General features: G+C 39.9%; 1 protein-coding gene across 3 annotated transcripts in view; it reads right to left on the reverse strand.

Moving 5' to 3' along the window:
* The window catches only part of PDE7B (phosphodiesterase 7B), a 326,468-nt gene that overhangs the window by 18,312 nt on the left and 280,806 nt on the right, over positions 1 to 27,350 (reverse strand). For all 3 annotated transcript variants that reach the window (XM_032274704.1, XM_032274705.1, XM_032274703.1), the window contains 4 exons: positions 25,118 to 25,213; positions 22,536 to 22,636; positions 20,919 to 21,050; positions 2,106 to 2,197 (listed from right to left, as the gene is read on the reverse strand). In XM_032274704.1, the coding sequence (XP_032130595.1) occupies positions 2,106 to 2,197; positions 20,919 to 21,050; positions 22,536 to 22,636; positions 25,118 to 25,213 (421 nt within the window). The remainder of the gene's footprint in view (positions 1 to 2,105; positions 2,198 to 20,918; positions 21,051 to 22,535; positions 22,637 to 25,117; positions 25,214 to 27,350) is intronic.

The following is a 27,350-nucleotide window of genomic DNA, read 5'->3' on the forward strand; positions in this document are numbered from 1 at the left end:
CAAATTTGCAAATATTTTTAAAAGATAAAGCTCAATTTTGGTGATGGTACATTAGTACTTTTTCTTATTAATCCATCAGTGGGAATGCAGATAGATAAAGTCTTTTGGAAGCACAATGAGGTAATATACAACAAGAAACTTAAACATTTAGACCTTTCTGACCAATAATTTTTATCTACAAATATTTCCGGAGAAAACAGGGTATCAAAGCTTGGGATACTGGAAAGCACTTACATTCCAAATGAAAGGCAGTAGTTGTGTACAATAATGTCACTTAGCACAATAATGCCATATGGCTGATAAAATAATTTTAAGTAACAGGTTTAATGACTTGGAAAAAAGTCTTTATAGCAGATAAAATTTCAGGACATAAACTATAAAATAAGTTTCCCAGATAACCATATTTTGTTAAAATATGTTGTATTGAAAAAAGACTAAAAGAAAATAGGCAGGTTAACGTGAACTATCCTTGGATGGCAGAGTTCCTAGTAATTTCAGGTTTCTCTTTTATATCAAGCCGAATCACATGAAAGTGCTAAAAGTCTGCTGTTTCTGGTCCTTAAAAAGAACAATTTTACAGAGTTCAAACTAACACTTTCCTGAATTTCCCTTACTTTCTATAATTAACCTGCCCTACTTTTAAAATCAGAAAAATGACATTAAAGCATTTACCTGAGGTAGAAAAATAATGATTCTGATAATGGATTTTGTTATAAAGTCCTTTCACATATATTATTGTATAACAATTATTCTTCTGGCAAAAGGAATTTATAACACTGTGTTCCACAAAGACACATAAAAATATATTTTTTGTTGGAATCCATAGACATGAAATGAGTATTTTAGGAAACAAACAGTAATTGAGTAACAAATAGGATGAACGCAGGTATGGACTGGGAGAAGCCTGGCCACCCAAGAGTCCTTCTTTCCCCTTTCCCTTGCATTTCCTTCTTTCCTGTCCTCACTATTCTTCCTTCCCTCCTCTCCTCTCTTCTTTATCTGTCTCTACCACTTACCTCCTCTCTCTTCTCGCTTGATTTCTTGCTCTAGTTTTTAGTGCTTATTGCATTTAATTCTTTCAGTCTTTGCAATCTATTATTCTAGTAAAAGGTTATAAGTTTTTATTCCATGCACAAGAACTGGTTTTATTTAGTTCCAGGGAGTAAAAATTTATCAGAACTGAATTCTTCCTGCAAATTTCACATCCCTCTGGGTGCCAGGAAACAGCATATCAAATCAGGGGGCCAGGAACCAACCCATAACCCAGAGTGTGGCGCTTGTTCAGATGGGAGACACCACTTGGTCCTTGACCTCAAGTTACGTGCCTGTCTTGAAGAAGGGTACAGCAATCTGTATACTCTTTTCACCTAGGTTTCTTGGGTTCTGGGCACATGTTCATTAAACAGATCAGAATTAGTGGCAGCCTTAGTATTAGCAGCTAACTTGGGGGCATGAGGAAAATGAAGCAATAGCCTCTGATTTAGTAGGACTCAGCCTACATACCATGGCTATCAAATAGTGAACCAGAAAACGAGTGTCTCCCCTTATGTTTAAAGTGCAAGAGACATAAAGTAAGTTAAGCGGTAAAAAAAAAAAAAAAAAACTGCTGGGGCCATTTCAATTACTTAGCAAAAGACTTTTTAGAAAAGAATTTCTGACTTCTATTTTTGCTAAGACTGGCAATTAGAAAACATACTTTTTTGAACTAATTTTAAATCTATCTTGAGAATGTCTGGGTTCCTTCTTGATAAATATTTATTATTTGGATCTACATAGGAGGGCAATTTTGCTAATCTAAAGGACAGGGATTTGGCAAAGCTGAGCACTCAGGCTGAAGTGTGTGAAAACTGAGAGCTGTTTATTATCCCTTTTCCTGACTGTAGGTCATTGACTGTGCAAGGCCCTTTCAAAGTGCACAGAGAGATTTTGGTTTCTGGGTTGCTGTAACAGACACCAAATCTCCTCTGATAGACAGCTCAGTGCAAGCAGGAAGCACAGCCGGCTGGCTCTCCGCCATTCACACAAGGGGTCCCAAGCCTGCCCTAGAGAAAGTGGCTTATCATTACTGCGTGCACATCAGTACGTTTCATCTCGGCAGCACTTACGTCATTTCCTTTGGCAAGTGAGCAAGAAGCCTTGATTCTCGAAGCATGCCAATTGTAGAACGCCAGTGGTGATTCTCCAGCACAGACATATTCTAGAAAGAAAGAAAATGAGAGCTATGAACGAGAGGGAAGCCAGACACTGATCTTTCATGCTGAACACAGCTCCATGGACGCCAGCATTTTCCCTCCAGTCAGTTTGTACCTGATGACACAAAGGCAGACCAGAAAAAAGAGGAAAAAAAACCACGAAAAAACCAAGATAAAACCACCATGAAGTCTAGTCTCAAGGCTATGATGATGATGAGAACAGCAGGGCCTGTGCTGACCCTCTGCTGCAGGGGGTCATTCACTCCTGCCTCTTCCCCTCTTTCAATAGCTTAGTCAGGCCACACTAAATGTAGGAAAGAAAGTGAAGCAGTGAAATAGGTAGTAATGGATACCATGGCACTACAGTCATAGTATAATCCAAGATTATACTAGCAAACTGGACAGAGGCAAGCCCCACAGCCTCTGGTCTAATCTGCACTGATCATTTCTCAACACTGATAAGAACCTCCTGACTCCAAACCACCAGGGTAGCTGGTGACACATTCAGACTCCTGAGTTGCAGTCATTATGGTTCTGATTAGATAGGCTTGTGGTGATTAATTCATATGTACACTAAGGTTTGAGAACCATTATCTTGCAGGCACCTCTGCCGGTAATTTTCGTAACCAGCACTTTGGCATTTAGCTGATTAAATCTATGGTTTGGAATCTACAATTGCTTCCTTGCTAATTATCTTAATATTTCTCCCCTTGAGAGAATCTGCGTTATATTCAATCTCTCCCTTGACCTTACTGTTATTTTAAATAGGCTTTTTTTATCTGAACATTTAACCATTTAAATAATGAATATTTCTTAGGCTCCATTGTGTTTTGCTCTAATTAGCAAGCATTATGTCCTTATCACTGACTTCATAATACAGAATAGAACTCCTCTTGACCTCAGGCAATATTTTGTTTATTTATTCACTCTCCGTGTTGTTTCAAGACTGGTTATAATCTTACAAAACATCTAAGAGGATAGTTGCTATGGTTTGAATGTCCCCTCCAAAACACATGTTGAAACTTAATCCACAATGTGACAGTATTGAGAGGTGGGGCTTTTAAGAGGTGATTGAATTGTGGAGTAATCTATTCATGGATTAATGGATTAGTGGGTTATCATGGAAGATAAACTGGTAGCTTTATAAGAGAGGAAGAGAGACCTGAGCTAACACTTTAGCATGCTCAGCCCCCTCTCTATGTGATGCCCTGAGATGCTTCAGGACTGCAGTCTCCACTAGCAGCAGCGCTCTCACCAGATGCAGCCCCCCTACCTTGATCTTCTCAGCCTCCATAACTGTAAGAAATAAATTTTGCTTCCTTGTAAATTACACAGTTTCAGGTATTCTGTTATAAGTAACAAAAAATGGACTAAGACAATAACATTCAATAAAAAGTGAGAGACACTGTATAACTTCAGATATATGAGGTACCTAGAGTAATCACAGTCTTAGAGGCAGAAAGTAGAATGGTGGTTGCCAGGGACTGGGGGAAGGAGGAACAGGGAATTATTGTTTAATGAGCACAAGGTTTAGTTTTGCAAGATGAAAAGACTTCTAGAGATGGGTGGTGGTTGTGATTTCACATTATAAATGTACTTAATACCACTGAATTGTACACTTCAAAATGGTTAAGATGGTAAATTTTATATGTATTTTACCACAATTAAACAAAAAGTAAGGGAAAAGAAGCAGGGAAAATAATATGGTGATTAAATGGAGTCAGGAGTGAGGCCAAAAATCATCCCATCATTATGCCCCTACTGTATGTATCTGAGGCACCCATATAATGTTCAACTTCTTTAGCAAATGAAGAAAGAGAATCTCTGTTAGTTACACAATCAAGGCGCCAGTAGGAAAACACAAGTCAGGAAAGCTGCAACTATTCCTGATTCTGAAACCACACATTGATTTATCTCCAAGACTGTTATGAGATAAGTTTCAGGAGGCTGAGTCTCATACTCATCTTCTGCTGAGGCTGTCCTATTGCTATTCATTTCACTAATTGCCAAGGAGTCATTATTCTTTATTTACCACTTGACCCTGTTTGAAGCAGTAATGAAATTTTGTTACTTTTATCAACTGGTCTATTATTTCCTTTTGGGCATGAGACACACACAACAAAAGAGAAGGTTGATTGGAAATCCCATGCCAGACTAATTTGTTTTGATTGTAAAGATTTAGGAGAGAAAAGAGTGATAGATTAGTGTGATGTAACAGATGTTCAACCCTGAGATGACATTTAATTCAGTTGCTCATGAGTTCACTTGCAAGACTAATTCAAGTAGATGTGGACATGTGTGCCCTCCCATGAGTTTTTCAAGGGCCAGAAAGCTGTAACAAGACCTGGTGACAAATGACACCATATCCCCATGTAGTAGAGCAAAAATGTCTAGAAGATGGCCTTAAGCATCGTGATGTATGCCAGCTTGACTTAACATCTTCATTAATAATCTTCCTGTAGACAGAATAAAAGGATACTTGGGAAATTTGCTGGTGAAACCGTATTTGGAGATGAGCAACAGGGAAATGCAAGAAAATTGGGTTAGCTTGGAAGCTGGTACAGATTAAAAGACAATAGAGTAGATGATTGCAAACACAGCCTTTGTGGAAGAATCATTATGCATAAAAGTGTGTTTTGGCCAGAACTGCAGGGGAAATAGGGGTTGACTGTTTTAATTAGATGTTAGTTTCTAAGCGCACATTGGAATTCTTGCATTTACCTCTGAATCTGGTTCTACTGCTAAAAATCTTGTGGTTTGAATATGTTATGATTGAGTAGATTTAGGCTGTCTTGGGGGAGAAGTCATTGTTTACTCTCAACCCTCATGTCCAAACAGTGTCTGAATCCTCTTGGTGTTCCTACGTAGTGTCACTTGTATCTAATCATTCCTTTCATTGAAGCCACCCTATTTCCAAGTTTTACCATCCTTCTTCACTGTCCTTTCTTTAAGCCATTCTCCTTACAGCTGTCAGAAGTGACTTATTTGTTTGACAAATATTTTCTACCCTCTCCCTCATCACTGGTTGAAACAAAAATATTTATCAATCACCCACTAATATGCTAGGTGCTGTGGTGTGCACTGGGGGTCCAAGGATAAATAAAACAAAATCTCTGCTCTCAAGGAGTTCGCTGGCCTTCTGGTGGAGAGTATGATCATGCTCTCCACCTCCCCCAGCGCCCTGTTCCAAACCCCACAATGGATCCTCTGCCCTCTGTAAGACAAATTAAGTTGAATTCCTTATTTTGGCATTCAATGCTCTATGAAATTGTCTCAATTATCATTTTTTTCCTATATGTTTGAGATAACTCAATACCTTTACCTCTCCTTTCAACAAAGCTCTTATAGTCCAAATAAATGTTAGTAAGACTATAACTTACTAACATAAATATTAAACTATTAATATATGATGGTGTCCTTTCCTTTTGTCACTCTGATGCCTTCTAAGATGGTTTATTATTCACAAACACCTCATTCTCTATGTTCACCTATCAAACCAGCACCTGTCTTTCAAAGTTCACTTCAAATACTCCATCCACAAGGGCATCTAGTCATTCTAGGCAGAGGCAAATGTGCTCTCTTCTGAGTCTTATACTCCTTTTGATTTTTTTCTGTGGCATTCTGCAAGTCCTGGGTCCTGTTAAACCCAGTCCCACTGATGTGTATTAGAGTTCTTTATGTAATTCCTTTCTTTTACTATGTTATAAGCTAGGTATGAGTAGGCAGCCTACCTTGTTCCTGTTGTACCCACTCAAATCTATGCCTCACACAGAGTTTCTATAAATTTGCTAAGTAAGAGAACAAATTACTTGATTTCATTCAACAAATATATTGAACACGTACTATGTTCCAGACACTGTGATACATGTTTCAAATACATCAGTGAACAAAACAGACAAGGAACTAGTGGCGGTAGAGATGGTGTATTAGTCCATTTTCACACTGCTGATAAAGACTACTTGAGACTGGGCAATTTACAAAAGAAAGAGGTTTAATGGACTTACGGTTTCACATGGCTGGGGAAGCCTCACAATCATGGTGGAAGGCAAGGAGGAGGAGGAAGTCACATCTTACATGGATGGCAGCAGGTGAAGAGAGAGAGCGAGCTTGTGCAGGATAACTCCCCCTTATGAAATCATCAGATTTTGTGAGACTTATTCACTATCACAAGAATAGCATGGGAAAGACCTACTTCCATGATTCAATTACCTCCCACTGGGTCCCTTCCACAACATGGGAATTTCAGATGAGATTTGGGTGGGGACACAGCCAAACCATATCAGATGGGGAGAGATAGGCAATAAGCAATAAACATAATAAATGCTTTTATGCCGGAAGGAGCTGGATAGCATGTTAGGAGACAGTAAAAGCATAGAGTGAAGAGCAGAATAGTGGGCATCTGAGAGTCCCCACTCTCATATAGTGGGGGCTGGTAAGGTAGTCATGGGAGAAGTGAGATTTGAACAAGAGCTTGAAGGCAGGAGGGAGTTAGTCATTCCTGTGTGGGGCAAGAGCATTCTAGAGAGAACAGCTGGAGCAAAGGCCTCAAGGGAGGAGCAAACAGCTGTGAGGTCAATGCATAGTGAGAGAGGGGAAGTATGAAGACAGCAAGTCAGAGAGGTCATGAGACACCAGACCAGGCATGGCCTTCTGGCAATGACAAACATTTTGGTTTTTATGCTTAGAGAAATAAGGAGCTGCTGCAGGGGTTTGGGAGGTGTAAAATTATATGATTTACACTGAAATAAGGCCACATTGGCTGTACATTGACAATAGACTTTGGTAGGAGTAAGGGAGGAAACAGGTTGAAATGGTTTGTATCTGTGCCCCCAGCCAAATCTCATGTTCAGTTGTTTTCCCCAAGAGTGGAGGTGGGGCCTGGTGGGAGGGGATTGGATTATGAGTGTGGTTTCTTATGAATAATTTAGTATCATCCACTTGATGCTGTTCTTAGGATAGTGAGTTTTTACGAGATCTGCTTGTTTAAAAGTGTGTAGCACCTTGCCCCGTGCTCTCTCTCTCACTCCTGCTCTAGCTGTGTGAGGTACCTACTCTCCCTTTGCCATCTGTCATGACTGTAATTTTCCTAAGCTCTCCTCAGAAGCCAAGCAATGCCTGCATCATGCTTCCTATACATCCTGGGAACCATAAGCCAATTAAACCTCTTTTCTTTATAAATTACCCAGTTGCAAATGTTTCTTTATAACAATGTGAGAAAGGACTAATACACCGATGAAAGGCTTTTTGGGGCAATAGCACTCATTCACGTAAGAGGCGATAGAGATGTGAATGGGGGAGGTAACAGCAGAGGTGGTGAGAGGTGGTTGATTTCTGGGTTTGCAGGATGACTCCAGTGTTTCTGTATGAGCGTAGAAGGATGGAGTGCCCATTAACTGTGATGGGAGAGCTCCAGTGGAGCAGGTGTAGAGTTCAGTGTGGGCCATGTGGAATTTGAGGTGCCATTAGACACATGGCAGCACAGTGGGGATGTCAAACAACCAGAGCAGTAACAACAACAAAAGGAAAACACGACAGTCGTGTAAGTGCTGCAGCAATTGGTGGGTTAGAGAAACAACGTTACATAAAGGGAAGGATCATGCCAAGTCATCATTTTGATGGCCTTAGATTTAAGATTAAGCATCAGGTATGCCAGAGACTCCTGTTTGTTCATCCCATATATCTGATTTCCTTTCTTCCTTACTCACTGAACCTCAGTTTTTAGATGGGCTCATGGCTATTCAGAATAAAGACAGCCATTTCAGCCTCCTTTACAACTAGGTGGGATCATCTGGTGAAGTTCTGATTAATTAAATGTCAGCAGAAGTATTGTGTGGGATTTCTAGGAAGGTGGTTTAAAGCAAAGGTGGACTCATCTGAGAGAGGCTTCTTTTGCTTTTCCCCATTCTATCTTCTCACTGGAATGCAGCAGGAATGGTTTGACCTCCAGCAGCTACCTTGGGCGATGAGGACAAGTGCCCTGCCCGAGAGATGATTGTAGAACTAAAAGGATCCTGGGTCCCTAATGATTTTGTGGCGCTATTGTGCCTTCCATGGACTTCCAACTGCCAAACCTCTTTTATGAAGGGTAGGAATAAACTTCTCCCTTTTTTAAATAACAAATACACCAAGTTCATTTAAAGTTAGTTTGTCTTCTGTATCATCCTGAAAGAGCTAATGAGAGGGCCCTTTAAATGTCTGGATTTATAGTAATGCTTGGTTTGGGCATAGGAAATGATAATAAAGAATTATATAACTTCAACAAGAGTGAGGAGAAATCACCTTAAAGTTGGAAACACACACACACACACACACACACAGACACACACACACACACAGACACACACACACACAAACACAAATTTATCTACTTATTTCTGAGACAAACCATTGATGTGCTTGGAAAGCCTTTCTTGGTTCTCTCAACAGAACTGACAGCTCCCTCTTCCAGATTTCCTACACCCACAGGAAACTTCAGTCCTAGTGTCTGCAACACCTTGTAACAGCTTTGTTCGCTGGCCTTGCTCCCACATGTCAGTGGTCTGCTCATTCGGTAAATTATGAAAAATTATGCTTTCCTCACAGTTTTCAGAGTTGATAGCTAAACTTTCAAAAATCATAAATATAAGTGGTCACAAAGATATTACATCTAGTGTATTAGTGAATGTCAGTATTTTAATATAAAATCATTACATCACTTTTTTGGGTATTAAATCTATCTAAGGGAGCCTAATAACACTGGCATTTAATGCCCTTTCAGCACTCATTGGAAAAAAAACCACATAAATAATTTATTTAACTTATTAAGTCAGAAATATTAAATAAATTCTTTTCCCTCTAGAGCTTATATTTTCATTCTATTTCTCCATAGATTTTTATTTTAATGTAATATAATTTTATATGTAAAAATCTTTTATTGTCATCCTATCATATTTTTCAGCAATGAAAGTAAGTCTATAAATTGAAATTTGATAAAAATCCTGGGGGCAGTTGTGGGGTAGGGGAGGGACTGTGGGGGGTGGGGAGGGATAACATGGGGAGAAATGCTGGATATAGTATACACCTAAAGTAAAATAAAAAAAAACCCTAACATCAGGCTCTAAGTTTATAGTGCAATTGTTATCAGCAACTCATTGGCCAAAACACATATTTATTGCAAATTTGGAAAAAATAATTATGCTCAAGAATAATAATTTATTGACCATGTGTCTGTTCATGAGATGGATGGGGGAGTACCTCAGTTACAGGAGACTTTCTTTAATAATTTTAATTGCTCCTCATATGTCCCCATCCAAATCTCAACTTGAATTGTAGTTCCCATAATCACCACATGTAATGGGAGGTACCTGATGGGAGGTAATTGAATAATGGGGGCAGTCCCCAATAGTGAGTGAGTTCTCATCGATCTAATGGCTTTATAAAGGGCCTTTTTCCCTTTTGCTTGACACTTCTCCTTCCTGCCACTATGTGAAGAGGGTTGTGTTTGCCTCCCCTTCTGCCATGATGGTAAGTTTCCGGAGGCCTCCCCAGCCCTGTGGAACTGTGAATCAATTAAACTTCTTGCCTTTATAAGTTACCCAGCCTCAGGTATGTCCTTATAGCAGCACGAGAATGGACTAATATGGTACCAAGAGTAAGGTGCTGCTATAAAGATACCCGAAAATGTGGAAGTGACTTTGGAACTGGGTAACAGGCAGACGTTGGAACAGTCGGGAGGGCTCAGAAGAAGACAGGAACATGTAGGAAAGTTTGGAACTTCCTAGAGACTTGTTGAATGGCTTTGCCCAAAATACTAGTAGTGATATGGACAATAAAGTCTAGGCTGAGGTGGTCTCAGATGAAGATGAGGAACTTGTTGGGAACTGGAATAACTGTGACTCCTGCTATGCTTTAGCAAAGAAACTGGTGGCATTTTGCCCCTGCCTCTAGAGATCTGTGGAATGTTTGAACTTGAGAGAGATGATTTAGGGTATCTAGCAGAAGAAATTTCTAACTGGCAAAACACTCAAAGGGAAGCAGAGCATAAAAGTTTGGAAAATGTGTAGGCTGATGATGCAGTAGAAAAGAAAATCCTATTTTCTGGTGAGAAATTCAAGCCAGCTGTAGAAATTTGCATAAGTAATGAGGAGCTGAATGTTAATCACCAAGACAGTGGGGAAAATGTCTCCAAGGCATGTCAAAGACCTTCATGGCAGCCCATCCCATTGCAGGCCTGGAGGACTGGGAGGGATAAATGGTTTCCTGGGCTAGGGCCCAGGGCCCTCCTGCTCAGTGCAGCCTTGGGACATGGTGCCCTGCACCCCAGATGTTTCAATTCCAGCCATGGCTAGAAGGGGACAAGGTACAGCTCAGGCCACTGCTTCAGAAGGTGCAAGCCCCAAGCCTTGGTGGCTTCCACATGGTGTTGAGCCTGTGGGTGCACAGAAGTCAAGAATTGAGGTTTGGAAACCTCTGCCTAGATTTCAGAGGATGTGTGGAAATGCCTGGATGTCCAGGCATAAGTTTCCTGTAGAGGCAGAACCCTCATGGAGAACCTCTGCTAGGGCAGTGCAGAAGAGAAATATAGAATTGGAGCCCCCACACAGTCCCCACTGGGGCACTGCCTAGTGGAGCTGTAAGAAGAGGGCCACTGTCTTTCAGACTCCAGAATGGTAGATCCACTTACAGCTTGCACCTGTACACCTGGAAAATCCATAGACAATCAATGCCACCCTGTGAAAGCAGCTGGGAAGTGGGTTGTACCCTGCAAAGCCACAGGAATGGAGCTGCCCAAGGTGTTGTGGAAGCCCACCTCTTGCATCAGCGTGACCTAGATGTGAGACATGGAGTCAAAGGAGGTCATTTTGGAACTTTAAGTTTCAATGACTGCCCTGTTGGATTTTGGACTTGCATGGGACCTGTGGCCCCTTCTTCTTGGCCAATTTATACCACTTGGAATGGGTATATTTACCTGTGCCCACATTGTATCTAGGAAGTAACTAACTTGCTTTGATTTTACAGGCTCCTAGATGAAAGGGACTTGCCTTATCTCAGATGAGACAATGGACTTGGACTTTTGGGTTAATGCTGGAATGAGCTAAGACTTTGGGGAATGTTGGAAAGGCATTACTGTGTTTTGAAATGGGAGGACATGAGATTTGGGAGGGGACAGGGGCAGAATGGTATGGTTTGGCTGTGTTCCTACCCAAATCTCATCTTGAATTGTAGTTCCCATAATCCCCACATGTGATGGGAGGGACCTGGTGAGATGTAATTGAATCATGGGTATGGCCCCCATGCTGTTCTCGTGATAGTGCATGAGTTCTCGTTAGATCTGATGGTTTTATAATGAGCAGTGCATGAGTTCTCATTAGATCTGATGGTTTTATAATGAGTAGTGCATGAGTTCTCGTTAGATCTGATGGTTTTATAATGAGTTTTTCCCCTTGGCACTTCTTCTTCTTGCCACCATGTGAAGAAGGATGTGTTTGCTTCCCCTTCTGCTATGATTGTAAGTTTCCTGAGGCCTTCCCAGCCCTGTGGAACTGTGAGTCAATTAAACCTCTTTCCTTTACAAATTACCCAGTCTCAGGTGTGTCGTTATAGCAGCCTGAGAATGGACTAATACAATTCCTTTGGTATTTTTATACTCAGGTCAGTCTGCAGTATGACAGAATGAGTCAGACATATGTCTTTCTTTTGTAAAGTGGAAATAGGGTGACTGTGAAAGGTAAGTGGTAAACTGGAACTGGCTTGACTACCCTGCAAGCATATTCCAGGCAGATCAGTTTAAGGACCTGAAAATGGATTCTGTTAACATTATTCATGACTGTGTACCCCTTGGAAGGTCTTCACATATCCCCATGGGCACACATACCCTGTATGAAAGCTGTGGAGGTATGTGACTGCTATTGAGGGCAGGGAGCATATTGTATTCATCTTTGTGCCACAATATGTGGCACAGTGCAACTTAAATAGGTAAATATTTGTTGAATGGGTACTGAGTAATTAATATCCCAAACCCCAGAGTTCAGTAGCTGCAAAAGTTAAAAGAACTGTTAAAACAAGAAGAGTCCTATTTGAATTTTTGGTCAATATCTGATAGAAGCCAGATTTAGGATCTTCTGTAGTGAAATCCTTAGACTTAGGTAAAATCTACAGAAATTTAAAAATTATTACAGCAATTGGCTCCCTCCCACTACTCATTCACAGATGATCATGATTAGGTAAATGATTCAAGAAATAACATGTATCAGCTTGTATTTGTCAACTTCAGGATGCAATGAGAAGATCATTCTAAGAATTTTTAAATATCATTGCTATTCCTTCTGCATGGTTTACACCCTGTGTATTCTTAGTAAGACCACAGTAATCAGCAGGAGTAGCTATTAAATATTCCCTGGACATCAGAACTGTGCTGGGTATTGAGGATATCACAGTGAATGAGTAGGGTGACCAGAAATGTACTATCTGTCTGGGAAGTGGACATCTAATCAGGCAATAGTGATTGGAGTGAAATATACTGTGATAAGGGAAGTAGTAGACTGGAAAAATCACATAGGAGGGGCTTATAAGATGGACTTTTGGGGAAAAAGAAGGTTTTCAGGAGGGAAATATGTCCAAATTGAGATCAAAAGGATGAGCAAGTTAGGAATCAAGAGTATAGACAACATACTCTATTGTATATTAAATGTGAGTAAAATGTACCATAGAATACTACATTTTATTCAAATAGGCAGAAGGAATAGCATGTGTGTGAAGATCTGTAAGCAAGAGGGATACTTTATATCTTTATCTTGTTTTGTTTTCATCTAGGAATTATCACTTTCTAATAGAAGACATATTTTACTTACTTTCTGTTTCCCCTAGAGAGAGGCAGACATTTTTATTTGTTTTGTTCATCTTCTATACTTCTGCACCTGGCATGTATTGAGCACTCCATAAATATCTGCCAAATGAATAAATGATTGAGTGATCTCTTTGGGAAACTGGAAGAAGTTCAGCCTCGATGCATAGAAGCCTGGGAGGGGAATGATGGGAAGTGAGGCTGGAAGGAGTGGCAGGGGTCAGATCAGAACAGGGATGGTAAATTGTGTTAGGTCATTTGGACTCAATTCTGAGGTGTAGTAGGGTTTTAAGTAGGAATCCATGTGGTCAGATTTGAGTTTCAGGAAACTCCTTCTGTCTTCACGGTGGAAAAAGGGTTGAAACCAGCAAGGCTGAGAGTAGGTGGATGAGAGGATGATGCTGGTGCCCTGAACTAGGGGAGAGGCAAGTGCTGGTGATCAGGCTTCACACACTGGCGTTTCATAGTGAATTGCCAGAGATAAGGAAGCCATATCCTCCCTAGCAGAGAAGCAGCTCTACTCCTACTTACTCATCTTTCACAGAGGCTCAATGACTCATATCAATAAAAGGTAGATTGAGAAAAATAAGAAAAGCATCAGAAATGGTCATGGTGATCTAAACATGTGGTGAGGGGCTACCATTTAATATCCTTTGAAGCCCTAGCCAGTTCTAGAATATCACATCAGGTATCATGTCTGTCTACCTTTAAGAAGCATTGGCTCAGTAATTTCACATTATCCTGATGACAATGTGTTCTAGTGGCTCAAACTCTTCATACTTGCAGTTTTAAGAGTAATCTTCACCTTAAAGTCGAGGAAGTAAGCATCTACCTTTGTGGCAACAAAATCTACTAGAACTTTAATTTGGAAAAAAAAAAACCCTTCTAAATTCTAAGGCAAAACCTTTATTTCCCTTTGTGCCTGAATTATCAAGGATTTTTCATCCTAAAAACAAAACAATCCCTTTGTTTGCTAATAACGCACCTGGCTTTTAATACACCACCAACACAAGTTTTCAAATTAAGTCAAGAGGCTATTTGGCAAACAGAATCTGGCAGAGCAGAGTTGCTATCTTACCAGGCAGATTTAAACTGTTTTTTCCTCTATTGTATTGGACACTTTCTTTGATTAAAATATTTTAAATGATGATGATAAGCTGAATCTGGGGTACGACAGGAATCAGAGTTAATTGTACATTTTAAATCCAGAGGATACAGAAAGAAAAACAATAGGAACATTGCCTGTGTTTTCATTTTTAATTGCTCATGAAACAAGGTGCAAGACTTGCAGAGATAATGGAGGCTGCTGAGTTCTTCCCTAACAAGCCGAGTGGTCTCCTTAGTAACACTATGAGAGCCCCAGCCTGGGTGGTCTCAGTGGAATAGAAGCTCCTTGAGCCCTAAACGAGACATTGGCCCTTGAAGAAACAATAGCATTGCCTTGCTTAGTGTCTGTTTGAAGATGTCTTTCTCTTGTTTGTTCTGCATCTGCCCAAGACACTGAGCTGAGAGCAGGGAGCAGGGATACCAACTGCTGTCTGCAGGGAAGGCTGGCATACAGATTGAGGATGGCAGAAAATTTATGGAACAGGAAGTCGAATTGGAGCCTCCTTTTATAATGTTAACACTACTTTCCAAAAACACCTTTCATACTGTAGAAATTGTGAGCTTAATCTTTGCAGGTGTTTGTTTGAGGAGGGAGTCATAGGACCACGTGGAAGGAATATTCCTCCTCACTAGGTCAACTTCATGTTTGTGATTCAGACTCATTAAGAATAAAAAGTGGTTCAAAATACTGATCCCCCCTAAGTGCTTGTGATAAATGACTAAGAAAACTGATTTTAAACTTCTGCAAGACATTATAGTATGTAATAAATACAATGTTTATGGAATAATTTTTTGGAGTCATTATTTTAAGGATGCTCTGTCATGAATTAATATGTTGTTGAACTTGATTGAAAAGAATTGAAATTACTCCTTTACAATTTGTAATTACCAATGTTATATGTTACTTAATGCTTACTTTGTGTAATTGCTGAGCCCACCTTTAAACTTGTGTTTGTAGGGTTGGAGGGTGAAGGAACAGAAAGTAGATTCTTAGTTCTGTTTCTCACATGCTGTTTTTCCTCCCAGTCCACCCTGGATACTTGGACTGCTTCCAGTCTGATGAGAGAGGTGCCAAGTGGAAGTGCCTTCAGTGCCTTCATGTTGAACTTGGTTGGCAGTTCAGCTAGTGAGTCTGGCCCAGAGAACAGACTATGGGAGGGAGCCCTCTGACCTGGCCTTCACTCCAGCTTCCCTGCTCTCTCTTTATCTCAGGGCGGAATAACAGGCTGGATGTTATGCAATGATCCTCTTATTTATTAGAACTAAAAGAGCACAGCCAACAGAAGGAGGGAGAGGAAGCCCTCTTCCATTTTATCTCATTTATAGTAAGCCTAAATTGTAGCAAAGTCACGCACAGGGTGTTCTCCAAGCCACATAATTCCTGGCACATCCTCTCTATGGCATTCTTGTTGACCAAATGTGCATATCTGCATGCATATTTTCTTTATATATATATATATATATATATATATATATATATTCATTCATTATTATGGTTCTTTTTTTTTTGAGGCAGGGTCTCACTCTGTTGCCCAGCCTGGAGTGCGGTGGCACGATCTCCACTCACTGCAACCTCTGCCTTCCAGGCTCAAGCGATTCTCCCTCCTCAGCCTCCTGAGTAGCAGCTGAGATTACAGGTGTGCACCATTCGTGCCTGGCTAATTTTTGTATTTTTAGAGACAGGGTTTCACCATGCTGGCCAGACTAGTCTGGAACTTCTGACCTCAAATGATCCACCTGTCTCGGCCTCCCATAGTGCTGGGATGACAGGCATGAGCCACCACACCCAGCCCCATTACCAAGATTCTTAACATTTTCAGAATCTGCAGGTCATTTTAAAATTTGATGAGAGTAAGTTATAGACCTTCTTCCTAGAAAAATGTGCATATGTGCATATGAACATCCTGTGAAAATCTGCAGATAGCTCTCTGAAAGCCCATTTGTGTCTCAGCAAACAGGCCCCCGAGAGGCTAAAACCCTACATCTCCAAAGATTTTAAAATACCATGTGTTGTTAATGGTTTTGCCCAGCTTATGTATTTATTATGTAACATGATTCTTTTCCTTTGATATTGAAAACTTGAAGATTTGTGCCAGTTCCTCGTCTATAACTTAATGCAGAGTGAAGGTTTCTTGATCTAGGTCACGTCCTGTACAACTAATCTAAAATTACTACAAAAGAGAGCATATGCACTGAATCATGATCTGCACAAGACACTGATCAGAGACGGGGCTGTGATGGCAGGACCATCCTCAGCTAAAGGCCACAGGGACATTCCATTATCAGTTATTCTGGAGTTGTGGAATTTAATCCCAAAAGTACATCAGTTCATCCTGCCTCTAATGCCCTTTCATCTCAGCTATTAAAAATGTTACTCACACTTTAAGGCCCAGTTTATAGCATTCTTTTTCTATGTTTTTCTTCCCCCCGGAAACCATCTGTAGAATCAGTTTCTCTTTCCCCCGTCTTCCCATCACATTTGTTTGTAGCTAAATACTTTAAAGTATCTATCAAGTCTCTCAAACTTTAGATAACTCTTCTTTTCTTTTTTTAATTTTTTTATTTTGAGATGGAATCTCCCTCTGTCGCCCAGGCGGGAGTGCAGTGGCGCCATCTCGGCTTACTGCAACCTCTGCCTCCTGAGTTCAAGTGATTCTCCTGTCTCAGCCTCCTGAGCAGCTGGGATTACAAGCATATGCCACCATGCCCAGCTACCTTTTGTATCTTTAGTAGAGACAGGATTTCATCATGTTGGCCAGGCTGATCTCCAGCTACTGACCTCAAGTGAACTGTCTGCCTTGGCCTTTCAAAGTGCTGCGATTATAGGTGTGAGCCACCACGCCTGTCGTCAATCACTTTTCTAGAACCTTCTTGTCTGCCTCACTACAATAGGAGACTGTAGGAGAGCTCTTAGTTTCTGGTACATGGTAGGTGATCAACATGAATTTCAGAGGCAGTATGCATAGTTCTTAGGCAGTTTGGCTCTGGAAACCAAAAAGTTGAGTTCTAATTCCAGTTCTGCTATTAATTATCTGTTTGTTTTCAGGGAAAGCACTTCAATTTCCCAACTATCAATTTTCTTCATTGTGGAAAATAGGTATGATATAATAGTGCCCACTTCCCCGGGCTGTTGTGAAGATTAGTAACATACTACATCGAAGGCATTTAGCACAGTGTTTGGATCATAGTAAGTGTTGAATAAAGGTTATTTTGTTGACCTGAACTTTTTAAAAGAAATTTTCTTCATCTTTTTTATGTTCCTTAGTATAGTTAATAGTGATAGTATATAGCCAAAAAATAAAGTTATCATAATTTTTTGACAAAATTGAAATTTGCTTTTATTTTCAAATTCTTTTAAATATTTTTTACTTTGAGTATTTACAAGTCCCAATTTGGCTAGTAAAAGTTTCAGCTTTTATTATAGCCAGCCATATGACACTGAAGAGACCTGTATGTTGCTATGTGATATTGCTTTGCTTTTAACCTTGTCTCTAAATCTTAAGAGACGTGTATCTATAGCCTCCAAGTGGTCCTAATACCAGTTGAACAGGTGACTAATAATGGTAGTATCCTGAATGTGGTTCCTAGATTTGTACCCCAATTTCTCCCTAATCATGATCAAAGAGATCCTTCTCGGCCGGGCATGGCGGCTTATGCCTGTAGTCCCAGGAGGCTTATGCCAGTAATCCCAGTGTTTGGTAGGCTGAGGTGGGATGATCACTTGAGGCCAGGAGTTTGAGACTAGCATGGACAACACAGTGAGACCCTGTCCCTACAAAACAGAATTAGTCAGGTGTGGTGGCATGTGCCTGTAATCCTGGCTACTCAGGAGGCTGAGGTGGAGAGATTGCTTGAGCCAGGAATTCCAGGCTGCAGTGAGCTGCTGTGATTGCACTACTGCACTCCAGCCTGGGTGAGCAAGCAAGATCCTGTTTCTGAACACACACACACACACACACACACACACACACACACACACACGGATCCTTCTGTCCTCTCTTTCCTTACAGGGACAGGGCCAGAGAATTAGAGAATAAATTTACTGCTGGAAAAAAAGCAGTAGCTCACTTTATTCTAGTAATTTTTATATATTTGGATATAAAGAACAGCACAGGTATTCACTCTTTGAAGATTTAAGAAAACAATTTTATCTACATGAGCAAATTCCTCAAACCTCTTTCAAACTGGAATTAAGTTTGCTTGGATTTTGCCCATTTTGAGAATCTGAGTTTGAACAAATGTTTGAGGGCAGAGACTGTTTCATTCATCTTTGAACTTCTAGAACCTGGATAATCAGCCAATATATGCAATAAGTAGTTGCTGATTAAAAATATGTGACTATAGCTGGGTGCGATGGCTCACCCCTGTAATCCCAGCACTTTGAGAGGTCAAGGCGGGCACATCACCTGAGGTCAGGAGTTCAAGACCAGCCTGACCAACATGGAGAAACCCCATCTCTACTAAAAATACAAAATTAGTCAGGTGCGGTGGTGCATGCCTGTAATCCCAGCTACTTGGGAGGCTGATGCAGGAGAATTGCTTCAATCTGGGAAGCAGAGGTTGCGGTGAGCCGAGATTGCACCATTGCTCTCCAGCCTGGGCAACAAGAGCGAAATTCCATCTCAAAAAAGAAAAAAGGGATGTTCATTTTTTAAAATAAAAAGATGAAAAGAAATGCCATTAAAAATGATCTGCACTTCAAAAGTTTGAGAAAGAAACCAATTTTTCTGAGAAAATCTTTAGTATCTGAATCAGAGAGACTGGGATATTTTTGAGAATCAATTTTTGTTAATCATCGGTGAGCATGTATTTCTTCACTGTTGTTAATGAAATTCTACTCATTTTCTTGCTTTTATGTCTTTTGAAAATCAGCATATCTCTTTCTGAATTCCTCTGTAAATGAGAACTCATTACATGTTTTTCATATAGCACCTGTGAAAATGTAGATTTATTTATTTAGAGACAGCATCTCACCCTGTCACCATGGTGGAGTGCAGTGGTGTGATCTCGGCTCACTGCGATCTCTGCCTCCCGGATTCAAGCGATTCTCCTGCCTCAGCCTCCCGAGTAGCTAGGACTGTAGGCACATGTCACCATGCCTGGCTAATGTTCATATTTTTAGTAGAGATGGGGTTTTACCATGTTGGCCAGGATGGTCTTGATCTCTTAACCTCATGATCTGCCTGCCTCAGCCTCCCAAAGTGCTGGGATTACAGGTGTGAGCCACTGTGCCTGGCCTTATGACCTTTATTTTTATGTATAAACCAGTCAATAGAAGTACAGCTAGTGCTCGACTTACGACCACTATTGGTTCGGACAGACCGGTCGTAACACGATTTGGTCGTAAGTTGAGTAGGCTATATGCACGCGGAGACAGTAGTGCTGCTGGAAGCTGGTCCGCACTGTCATACGCCCAGCTGGGCAACGTTTGCGCTGCCAGACGCGGAGCAGTCGTGGCTAGCGATTGTGGTCGTAAAGTTGAATGGTCGTAAGTTGCATAGGTCGTAAGTCGATCAATACCTGTAGTTACTCTCTGAAACATCATTGGTAGGATTGATTTGATGATGAGAAATTAGAATCATGTAAGTGTTTACATTATATGGGAATGGACCGAGTAACCAACTTTGTTGACTAATTTTCTTTGTCTAATAAATGACATTTGAAAAAGTCAAAATTGACAGGAGGAAAAAAACTGGGGGCTTTCAGGATGTCATTCATTTTTTCCCTAGATAGATATCTGTGTCTTTTCTCAATCAATACATTTTGCTGCTGAGATGGTTTAGAAAATTGTTTTAGCTTTTTATTTATCTTTGCTTAATTTTTAGGTCATCATCAAAAGTCTTTTTTAGTTCTATTGTCCTGTCTCCTCTATGTGGCCATATCTATCCCAGCTCTAGGTGTTGGCTGACAGCTCAAGGGAGCTCAGAACTGAAGTATTTGCTGGGTAAACACATATGCCTTGGAATACTGATTTATACCTGTGCCCAAAGCTAATCAACTGAATGGAGAAGCGCTTCTTTTCAGGTCCCAATTGTACTTTATTGGAAAGGAATGCATCCTCAAGTTGCAAAATCTTGTTTAATGCAGCTGTTTTATGGACATCTGCCAGGATTTGTTACAGCACTCAATTTTTTTCAAAAGATCTACTAAAACTGAGATCAGTAACGCTCTTGTGTGAAATGATATTGTTAATGACAGCTGAAGGTATTCAAAGAACTACATTGAAAATTCTGGAAGTAATTCATTTATGATATACGGCTTAATATCTGAAACAATATTGTAGATAAGAATTCTTCAGGCCAACCTTCTCATGTTGCTCAACTATTTTATAACAATGAAGGATGCCTATTGTCTTTAATGATGTATCTCTGACTCAGAGGCCAACACGCAGTTCAGAAATGGCCCCAGAGACTCAAGTCTGAATTAGGATTGCACCTAGGAAGTATCCATAGCAGTCCTGCAGGAACTGGCTTCAGCTGGGTGTTATGTACAAGATAGTCTCCATGGAGACAGATCTTCTCAGACCATGAGAGGGGAGGTTCAAGGATCCTGTTCAACTTAAGGCAATTTGAAACCTGCTTTGGAGCAAATTGAATCCTTTGTATATCCTTGTAATTTAATTTAATCTCCCTTGGGGGATATGCTGGGCCTATTTCAAACCCATGCTGTTTGGATGTGTCTTCATCATTGAGGCTGATCCTAAAGTTAGGCTGTCTCCATGAGCAAGATTCAGGCTTGAGCACTGGGCCCAAGGCAATTGACCATGCTGTGTCTGGCTCCAGGTTGGGCTTCCTTACCTGATATAGGTTGGCAAGATGGTGGTTAGTTTTTATCAAAAATGGCTGGTTCACCCCTGGGTGGTCCACATCGTGAGCTGCTGCAGCCAGCAATCCAAGCATGATGTCCAGAGGCGTGAGGAAGCTGGCGAGCTGTTAAAAATACCAATTGGGAGATTGATTGGTGTGTTTCCACAAATAGGGTCATAGTCATTTTGGCTAAATCAAACAGAATGAATCATCATGGCATCGTTTAATCATATCAGCCAGACCTTTACCCTCTGAAGCATTAAATGAGGTGATAGTCACATAAAATTGCAGGCAAAAAGGAAAGGACTGTGTGGAAAATAATCGAGCAAACTCAAATTGTGTAGATCATTCAGGTATCCCCTTCTTCCTACTCCACTCTATTTTGTTTTGCTGTTATGATGGCATTGCTTGTTGATAACACTTCTGTTGGGTGGATAGGGAGAAGACAGAGCCTGAAATCAGCCTTGCTGCTAGAGAAACGTGTAAATGAAGAAAAAAGTTGAAGTCGCAGTGATGGACATATTAAAAAATCATTTGTGAATTTCAGTTGTCTAACAGATCTTTGCCACTTTGAAAGAAATGGGCTGATTTGCAAGATCTGCGTTTTTAATGTGTAATAAATAGTGGGAGAATGTATGAGAATCTGTGATTTTCTGGTTAGCTAGGGAAATAAGCAGAGACATAGGAATACAGTACTAACTAAAAATACAACTGTATGGGGAAGGCGGGAGAGGAGAAAAAAAATACAACTGTATGACATATTACAAAGTTTGGACTACTTGGAAATTAAAAAAACAAAGTCATTAATGTCCTTGGGATATTTTGCAGGGATGAGGCATCCACCACTCAGCTTTATCCTGAGAGTGCCTGTTTGGCATCTGTATATTTAGTGGTTGCTGTCAAAGCATCCACGTATGTAGGGGGATGTTAAAAACAGATTGAACTCAACAGTATTAGAATACAGTTCTCCAGAAACCTTAAGAAAACTTACCCTGTACCTTGTACCAACAGATTTTATACAGTTAAGGACTGTCTACATCCGGAGTATTGAGCATTATTATGATGTTTTTAATTTTTAACTTTGGATTGGTTTATTGCATCAGAACATGCTTGCTGAGAGGTCTTTGACATTCACAAGTTTTCTTGGGCCCTGAATCAGGATATCCAGTTGGCTCAGTAGGAAATAGAACATCAGACTTAGGAGCTTTGATTCCATTTGTTGATCAAAACTCATGAGGTAGGAGATTTTTCCCAGCAAAGTTCAATGCTGGTGCTGTTTGTGGCAAAGATCCAAGACACAGAACTAGTTCTTTGGACCACTGAAGATATCTAAAATGTAGATTATCATAGAGAAGAAGGTTTTTTTTGTCCAAATACAGCCTCAAAAATATACAAAGTATGAAAGAAAACCTCAGATGAGTCCCATCCTTTTTCATGAACATTGTAAGACTTTCAGAGCTGATACTGGAACCTTAATACCGATAATTTGTGTTCATATTGTTAATGACACATAACATAGTTACTCAGATATGTTGGGTGACTTGGGCCTAGCAGGTAGTTTCCTTGGCATTTCCAGGTGGCTGAGGAGGCAGCTGGGTCTTGCCTTACCTTGGGCTCTTTCAGGTAGCAGTGCATGGCCTGGGTGACGTCGGCTGCGTGAACAGCATTGTGATACGGGTTTTGGCTGTGGTAATCTTCTTGAACCATGACTAGGAGGTAAACAGATAACTCAATTAATTAAAACCCAAATAGAAGTGGTATACTAGCTTAGACTTACTGTGGGTGCTTTTTGCTTAAAAAATCAGTGCCTCCAAAATGTGCAGCCTAGAGATGCTTTAAAAATAAACGTGGTTTGCAAGCTTGGCAGTTCTGCTAGGCTGTTTTTAGCAGAGAGCAGAGATGGACAGCAGAGGGGAGAAAGGCCAAAAGGATTTGTGAGGCCTTGGGATTTCTCACCTCCTTCATAAATCCTCCCTTTCTAACACTCATAAAGGCTGTCATTCATAGGAAAAATAAATATGTAGGAAAAGGACAACTTTATCTCACACTAGACTTTCAGTATATATTTCTGTCATTTATAAATAATACGCCACAAATGAGATTTCCTTCAAAGATCCCTAGTAACATCAGAAGACTGATATCTAAAGACTGGTTTAACACTTGAGTAACAAATACCAACGAAAGCAAATCGGGGCTTCTTAGGGCAGAAATTCAGGGTACTGCCTTGATCCAACTGTGGACTCCTTGGATTTATTTCTACCTTATTCAAGTTATAATATCATTTTTCATGCTCCTGCTGTCTAATGCAAGGCTTAGAGTGCTCTTGGAACCAAGCAGAGACACAGGCAGGGCAATTTTGGTTTGCTATTTATGGAAGACACTAGCCTGCTTCAGCTCATAACCAGGGTGATGCTTAGGATGCAATATATTCAGTGTGTATAGACCATCCTGATATGCAAGTGTGGTGAGATTCAGCCATTTGCTGTGAATCTGGCTCTGGATTCTGGTGTTAATTCTGCTGTCAAATCTTTGCATTCTTTAAATGTTTTCTGGGTAGATACATGTGTCCGAAGTATCTATATCTGTATCTCCCTTTTTAGACAAATCAAAATTACTTGGTCCTATGCATGGCCATCACTTTGCTTAATCAATTAAAATACAGTCAGCTGGAGGATATTTGGGTTTCTGGAAATGAGCCATGTTGTGGCTGGTTCAAATATTTCTGTTGTGTTGCATATACTTTTATTCAGCAGGTATATATTACAATCATATTTAAATCCTCTATCACTTAAGGTCTGTACTGGGCAAGTTACTTAACTGCAAGTTTGCTCAGTTTCCTTCTCTATAAAATGAGGATAGCAGTAGCCCTGAATAAGGATCAAATGTGTTTATTAATATATGCAAGTGCTTGGAAGAGCTTCCAGCAGATGTCAGCACCATAGAAACCTGGTTGTGGCTGCCGTTATTATTGTTGTGCCTGTTATTTTCTTCTGATGGCATTAAGTCAGCTTCCAAAATCAAAGTACAGCCATGTGGCAAGTCAAAAGCCAGAAACATGCCAAATGGCAGAGGAAAGTCCTTTGGTGATTAGAAATGTGTCCTGAAAAATTCACTGGCAGAGAAGTAAGAATATGCACAAATTTAAATAAGAAGTGAGGCTGCCTTTCGACACAGAGTAATGATGGAGTTGAGTGGAAAGATGGATGACTCCTCAGTTGACAGAGCTAGGCTTGGACTCAGATTCTGCCACTCACTAGCTGATGGCCTTGGGCAAGTGATGAAACCTCTTTGTACCTCTCCTAAACTATGGGACAAATGGTGATAATAACATCCTACTTGCAGATTTGTTTAAATGGTTAGAAATAACTTGCCAAAAGTACTCTGCTCATAGTGGGTACTACATAAATGGTAGTTACTCTTTTTTAAAAGCCTATTGAAAATTTTCAACAACTCATGTCCTGATTAGAATTATTTGAGGCACATGCTGCTGGAGGTTTGTTAATATGTCAGCAGACCAGTATCATCTTTGAAAAGTATATGTTCCTGACGGGTTTCTTTATGTATACTTTATTATAAACATAACTACACGTGACCCATGACCACATGGGTTTAAACCACGTGAGTCTCCCTGTACTCAGATGTTTTTTCTGCCTCTGCCACCCCTGGAACAGCAAGACCAACCCCTGCTCTTCCTCTTCTTCCTCAGCCTGCTCAGTGTGAAGATGGTGAGGATGAAAACCTTTAGGATGTTCTACTTCCACTTGATGAATAGTAAATACATTTGCTATTCCCTGTAATTTTACTTTGTTTAAGAATATAGTACATAATACATAGAACATACTACGTATGTGTTAATTAACTATTTGTTATTGATAAGGCTTCCAGTCAATGTAGTAAGCTATTAGTAGTTGGGTTTTTGAGAGTCAAAAGCTATATACAGATTTTTGACTACACAGGGGGTCAGCACCCCTAACCCCCAAGTTATTCAGGATCAACTGTAATCAAGTAAACAACTTTTAAATGATTTAGGATGGACAAACCATATTTTAAAAGTAAGATGAGATCATTTAAGATTAATTGGAGGTCTTCATCCATCATCCTATGGTTCTTATTACTTTATATTAAAGAGTATTATGCACTGCCATTATTCATGAGAATGGGACTAGAAATGTGGAAAAAAAAAGACTTACCTAAAAATCTGTGTAAGGTCACCATATCTAACTTGAAATGGTGAATAAGTCCATGTGTATTGAAGAGGTGGCACAGCAGTGTTACCAGGCTGTTTCCTGCAGTAAAACAGTCACTTCCTTTACCTCGTTTTTATCACCACTAAAATATCAAGATTGACAATAAGATCCAAAGTCTGTGTTATAAAGTTTCTCTCATAGAATATTTTTCCCCTTTTGATGTGAAATTATTCAAGTATAGAGCATATTACTATGATCTGGTCCTAGGTTTTTTCTTATTGTACAAGGAAAATTAGCTCAGACCTTCTCCCTTCACCAAAGGCAATGAAAACATTAAGAGTTAGAAGAAATCTGCCTACTGAGGTGTCGGGGTTACAGACACACCCACCCACATATGCACATGTATATGTGTATTTTTTTTAAAGACGCAGCTTATGGCCACTTGAAATGTTCCTTAAGTCACTTCCAGTTGACTATTCCATTTGCAGGTGTATCTAAACCACTGTACTGCTTAATAGTCATAGCCTATTCTTCTTCCTACGGAAAATCGCTCAAGAGGAGATCTGACTATGAGCTATTTTAGAATTCATGTCAGCAGAGATGCAAAATTGAAGCTGTAATGACTTGTAAGGATTCAAGAAATATTGTTAATTTAGGTATAAATGATTTTGAATTTTAAAAGCACAGACAATGAGACCAATGGAACAGAACAGAGAACCCAGAAATAAATTCATGCGTCTGTAGCCAACTGATGTTTCACAAAGGCACCAAAAACACATTAGGGAAAGGACAGTCTCTTCAATAAATGGTGCAGGGAAAGCTGGATATCCACGTGCAGAAGAATGAAATTAGACCTTTATCTCTCACCACATAAAAAAATCAACACTAAGACTTATATGTAAAACCTGAAACTATGAAACTACTGGAAGAAAACATAGGAAAAATGAAATCAATTAGGTGGAAATACAATTTATTTCCCTCTCTTGATTTTGTAGCTACTTATAAATCAATTTCAGAATTTCTTAGAGATATGTGGTGTATACTTTGTATACATGTGAGGCTCTTTGACTTCTTTGAACTAGTTGTAGCATCTTACTGGATCTCTAGTTAATTGAGTTAAAGAAAATCTCTGACGTGGTCATTTCATATTTCTATGAGAGTCATGATTATATTCTCTTTTAAACAAATACCATTTAACAAGTCCTTTTGTTCACAGGTAACTTCATTTACCAGTATCCATTTCTCAGTTGATTAGAGCAAAATGAAATGCAAAATTATGGGATTCATCTCTCTATGGTCTAGTTTGCTTTCCACAGCGTAAAGGTCCATTTCATGGTCTTAGGCTATATTTCTCTCAACTGCATATTGTCTGCCAAGTAATAGAATGATGAGAAAACCATACATAATGACATAAAGAACAAGTCTGGCAAATGATGAGACCTATCAACATCAGCATTAAATGTGATGTCTTTCATTGGCTCTCAAAGCTCATCAGCATTTGTTTAATGGCCAGATAAAAATATAATAGGTTTTTAAACATTGCATGTTCTCATAAGTGGGTGTTGAACAATGAGAACACATGGACACAGGGAGGGGAACATCACACACTGGGGCTTGTTGGAGGGTGGGGGGACTAGGGGAGGGATAACATTAGGAGAAATATCTAATGTAGATGACGGGGGGATGGGTACAGCAAACCACCATGGCACGTGTATACCTATGTAACAAACCTGCATGATCGGCACATGTACCCCAGAACTTAAAGTATAATAATAAACACACACAAACTAAAAAGACAGTATGGAAACAACCGTTCCAATATTTAAAGTGAATAGTAAAGAAATGCCAAAGATACAAAATACATTATGTATATCAGAAATCTATTTAAAGCTTGGCTGAGTTTATAAATCCCATCATCTGCCTGTAAAGAAATGTGAATAATTAAAATTATAAAGAGGTCCATAAAAATATAATAGGCTTTTATTATTTTCTTAAGGAAGGTCTTTGTAGGCACAAAAATATAAGAAGTGACACCAATGAGGATGTTTACTTTTCCCTCTGGCTGCAGCCTAAGCTTTTACATTGTTTCCTTCTGGTGACGTCAAACATATTTGAGCAATACCAGCAACAGCGAAGACTTAGCTCACTTAATACAACTGCACGAGCACCCTGCCCTATAAAAGTCAGGGCTGATGAGATATGCTTTTGTTTCTAGTTTTCATCAACAATGAACTCC

The sequence above is a fragment of the Sapajus apella genome, unplaced genomic scaffold (genome assembly GCF_009761245.1).
Source record: "Sapajus apella isolate SASKATOON/1434 unplaced genomic scaffold, GSC_monkey_1.0 scaffold6, whole genome shotgun sequence".
Lineage (NCBI taxonomy): Eukaryota > Metazoa > Chordata > Mammalia > Primates > Cebidae > Sapajus > Sapajus apella.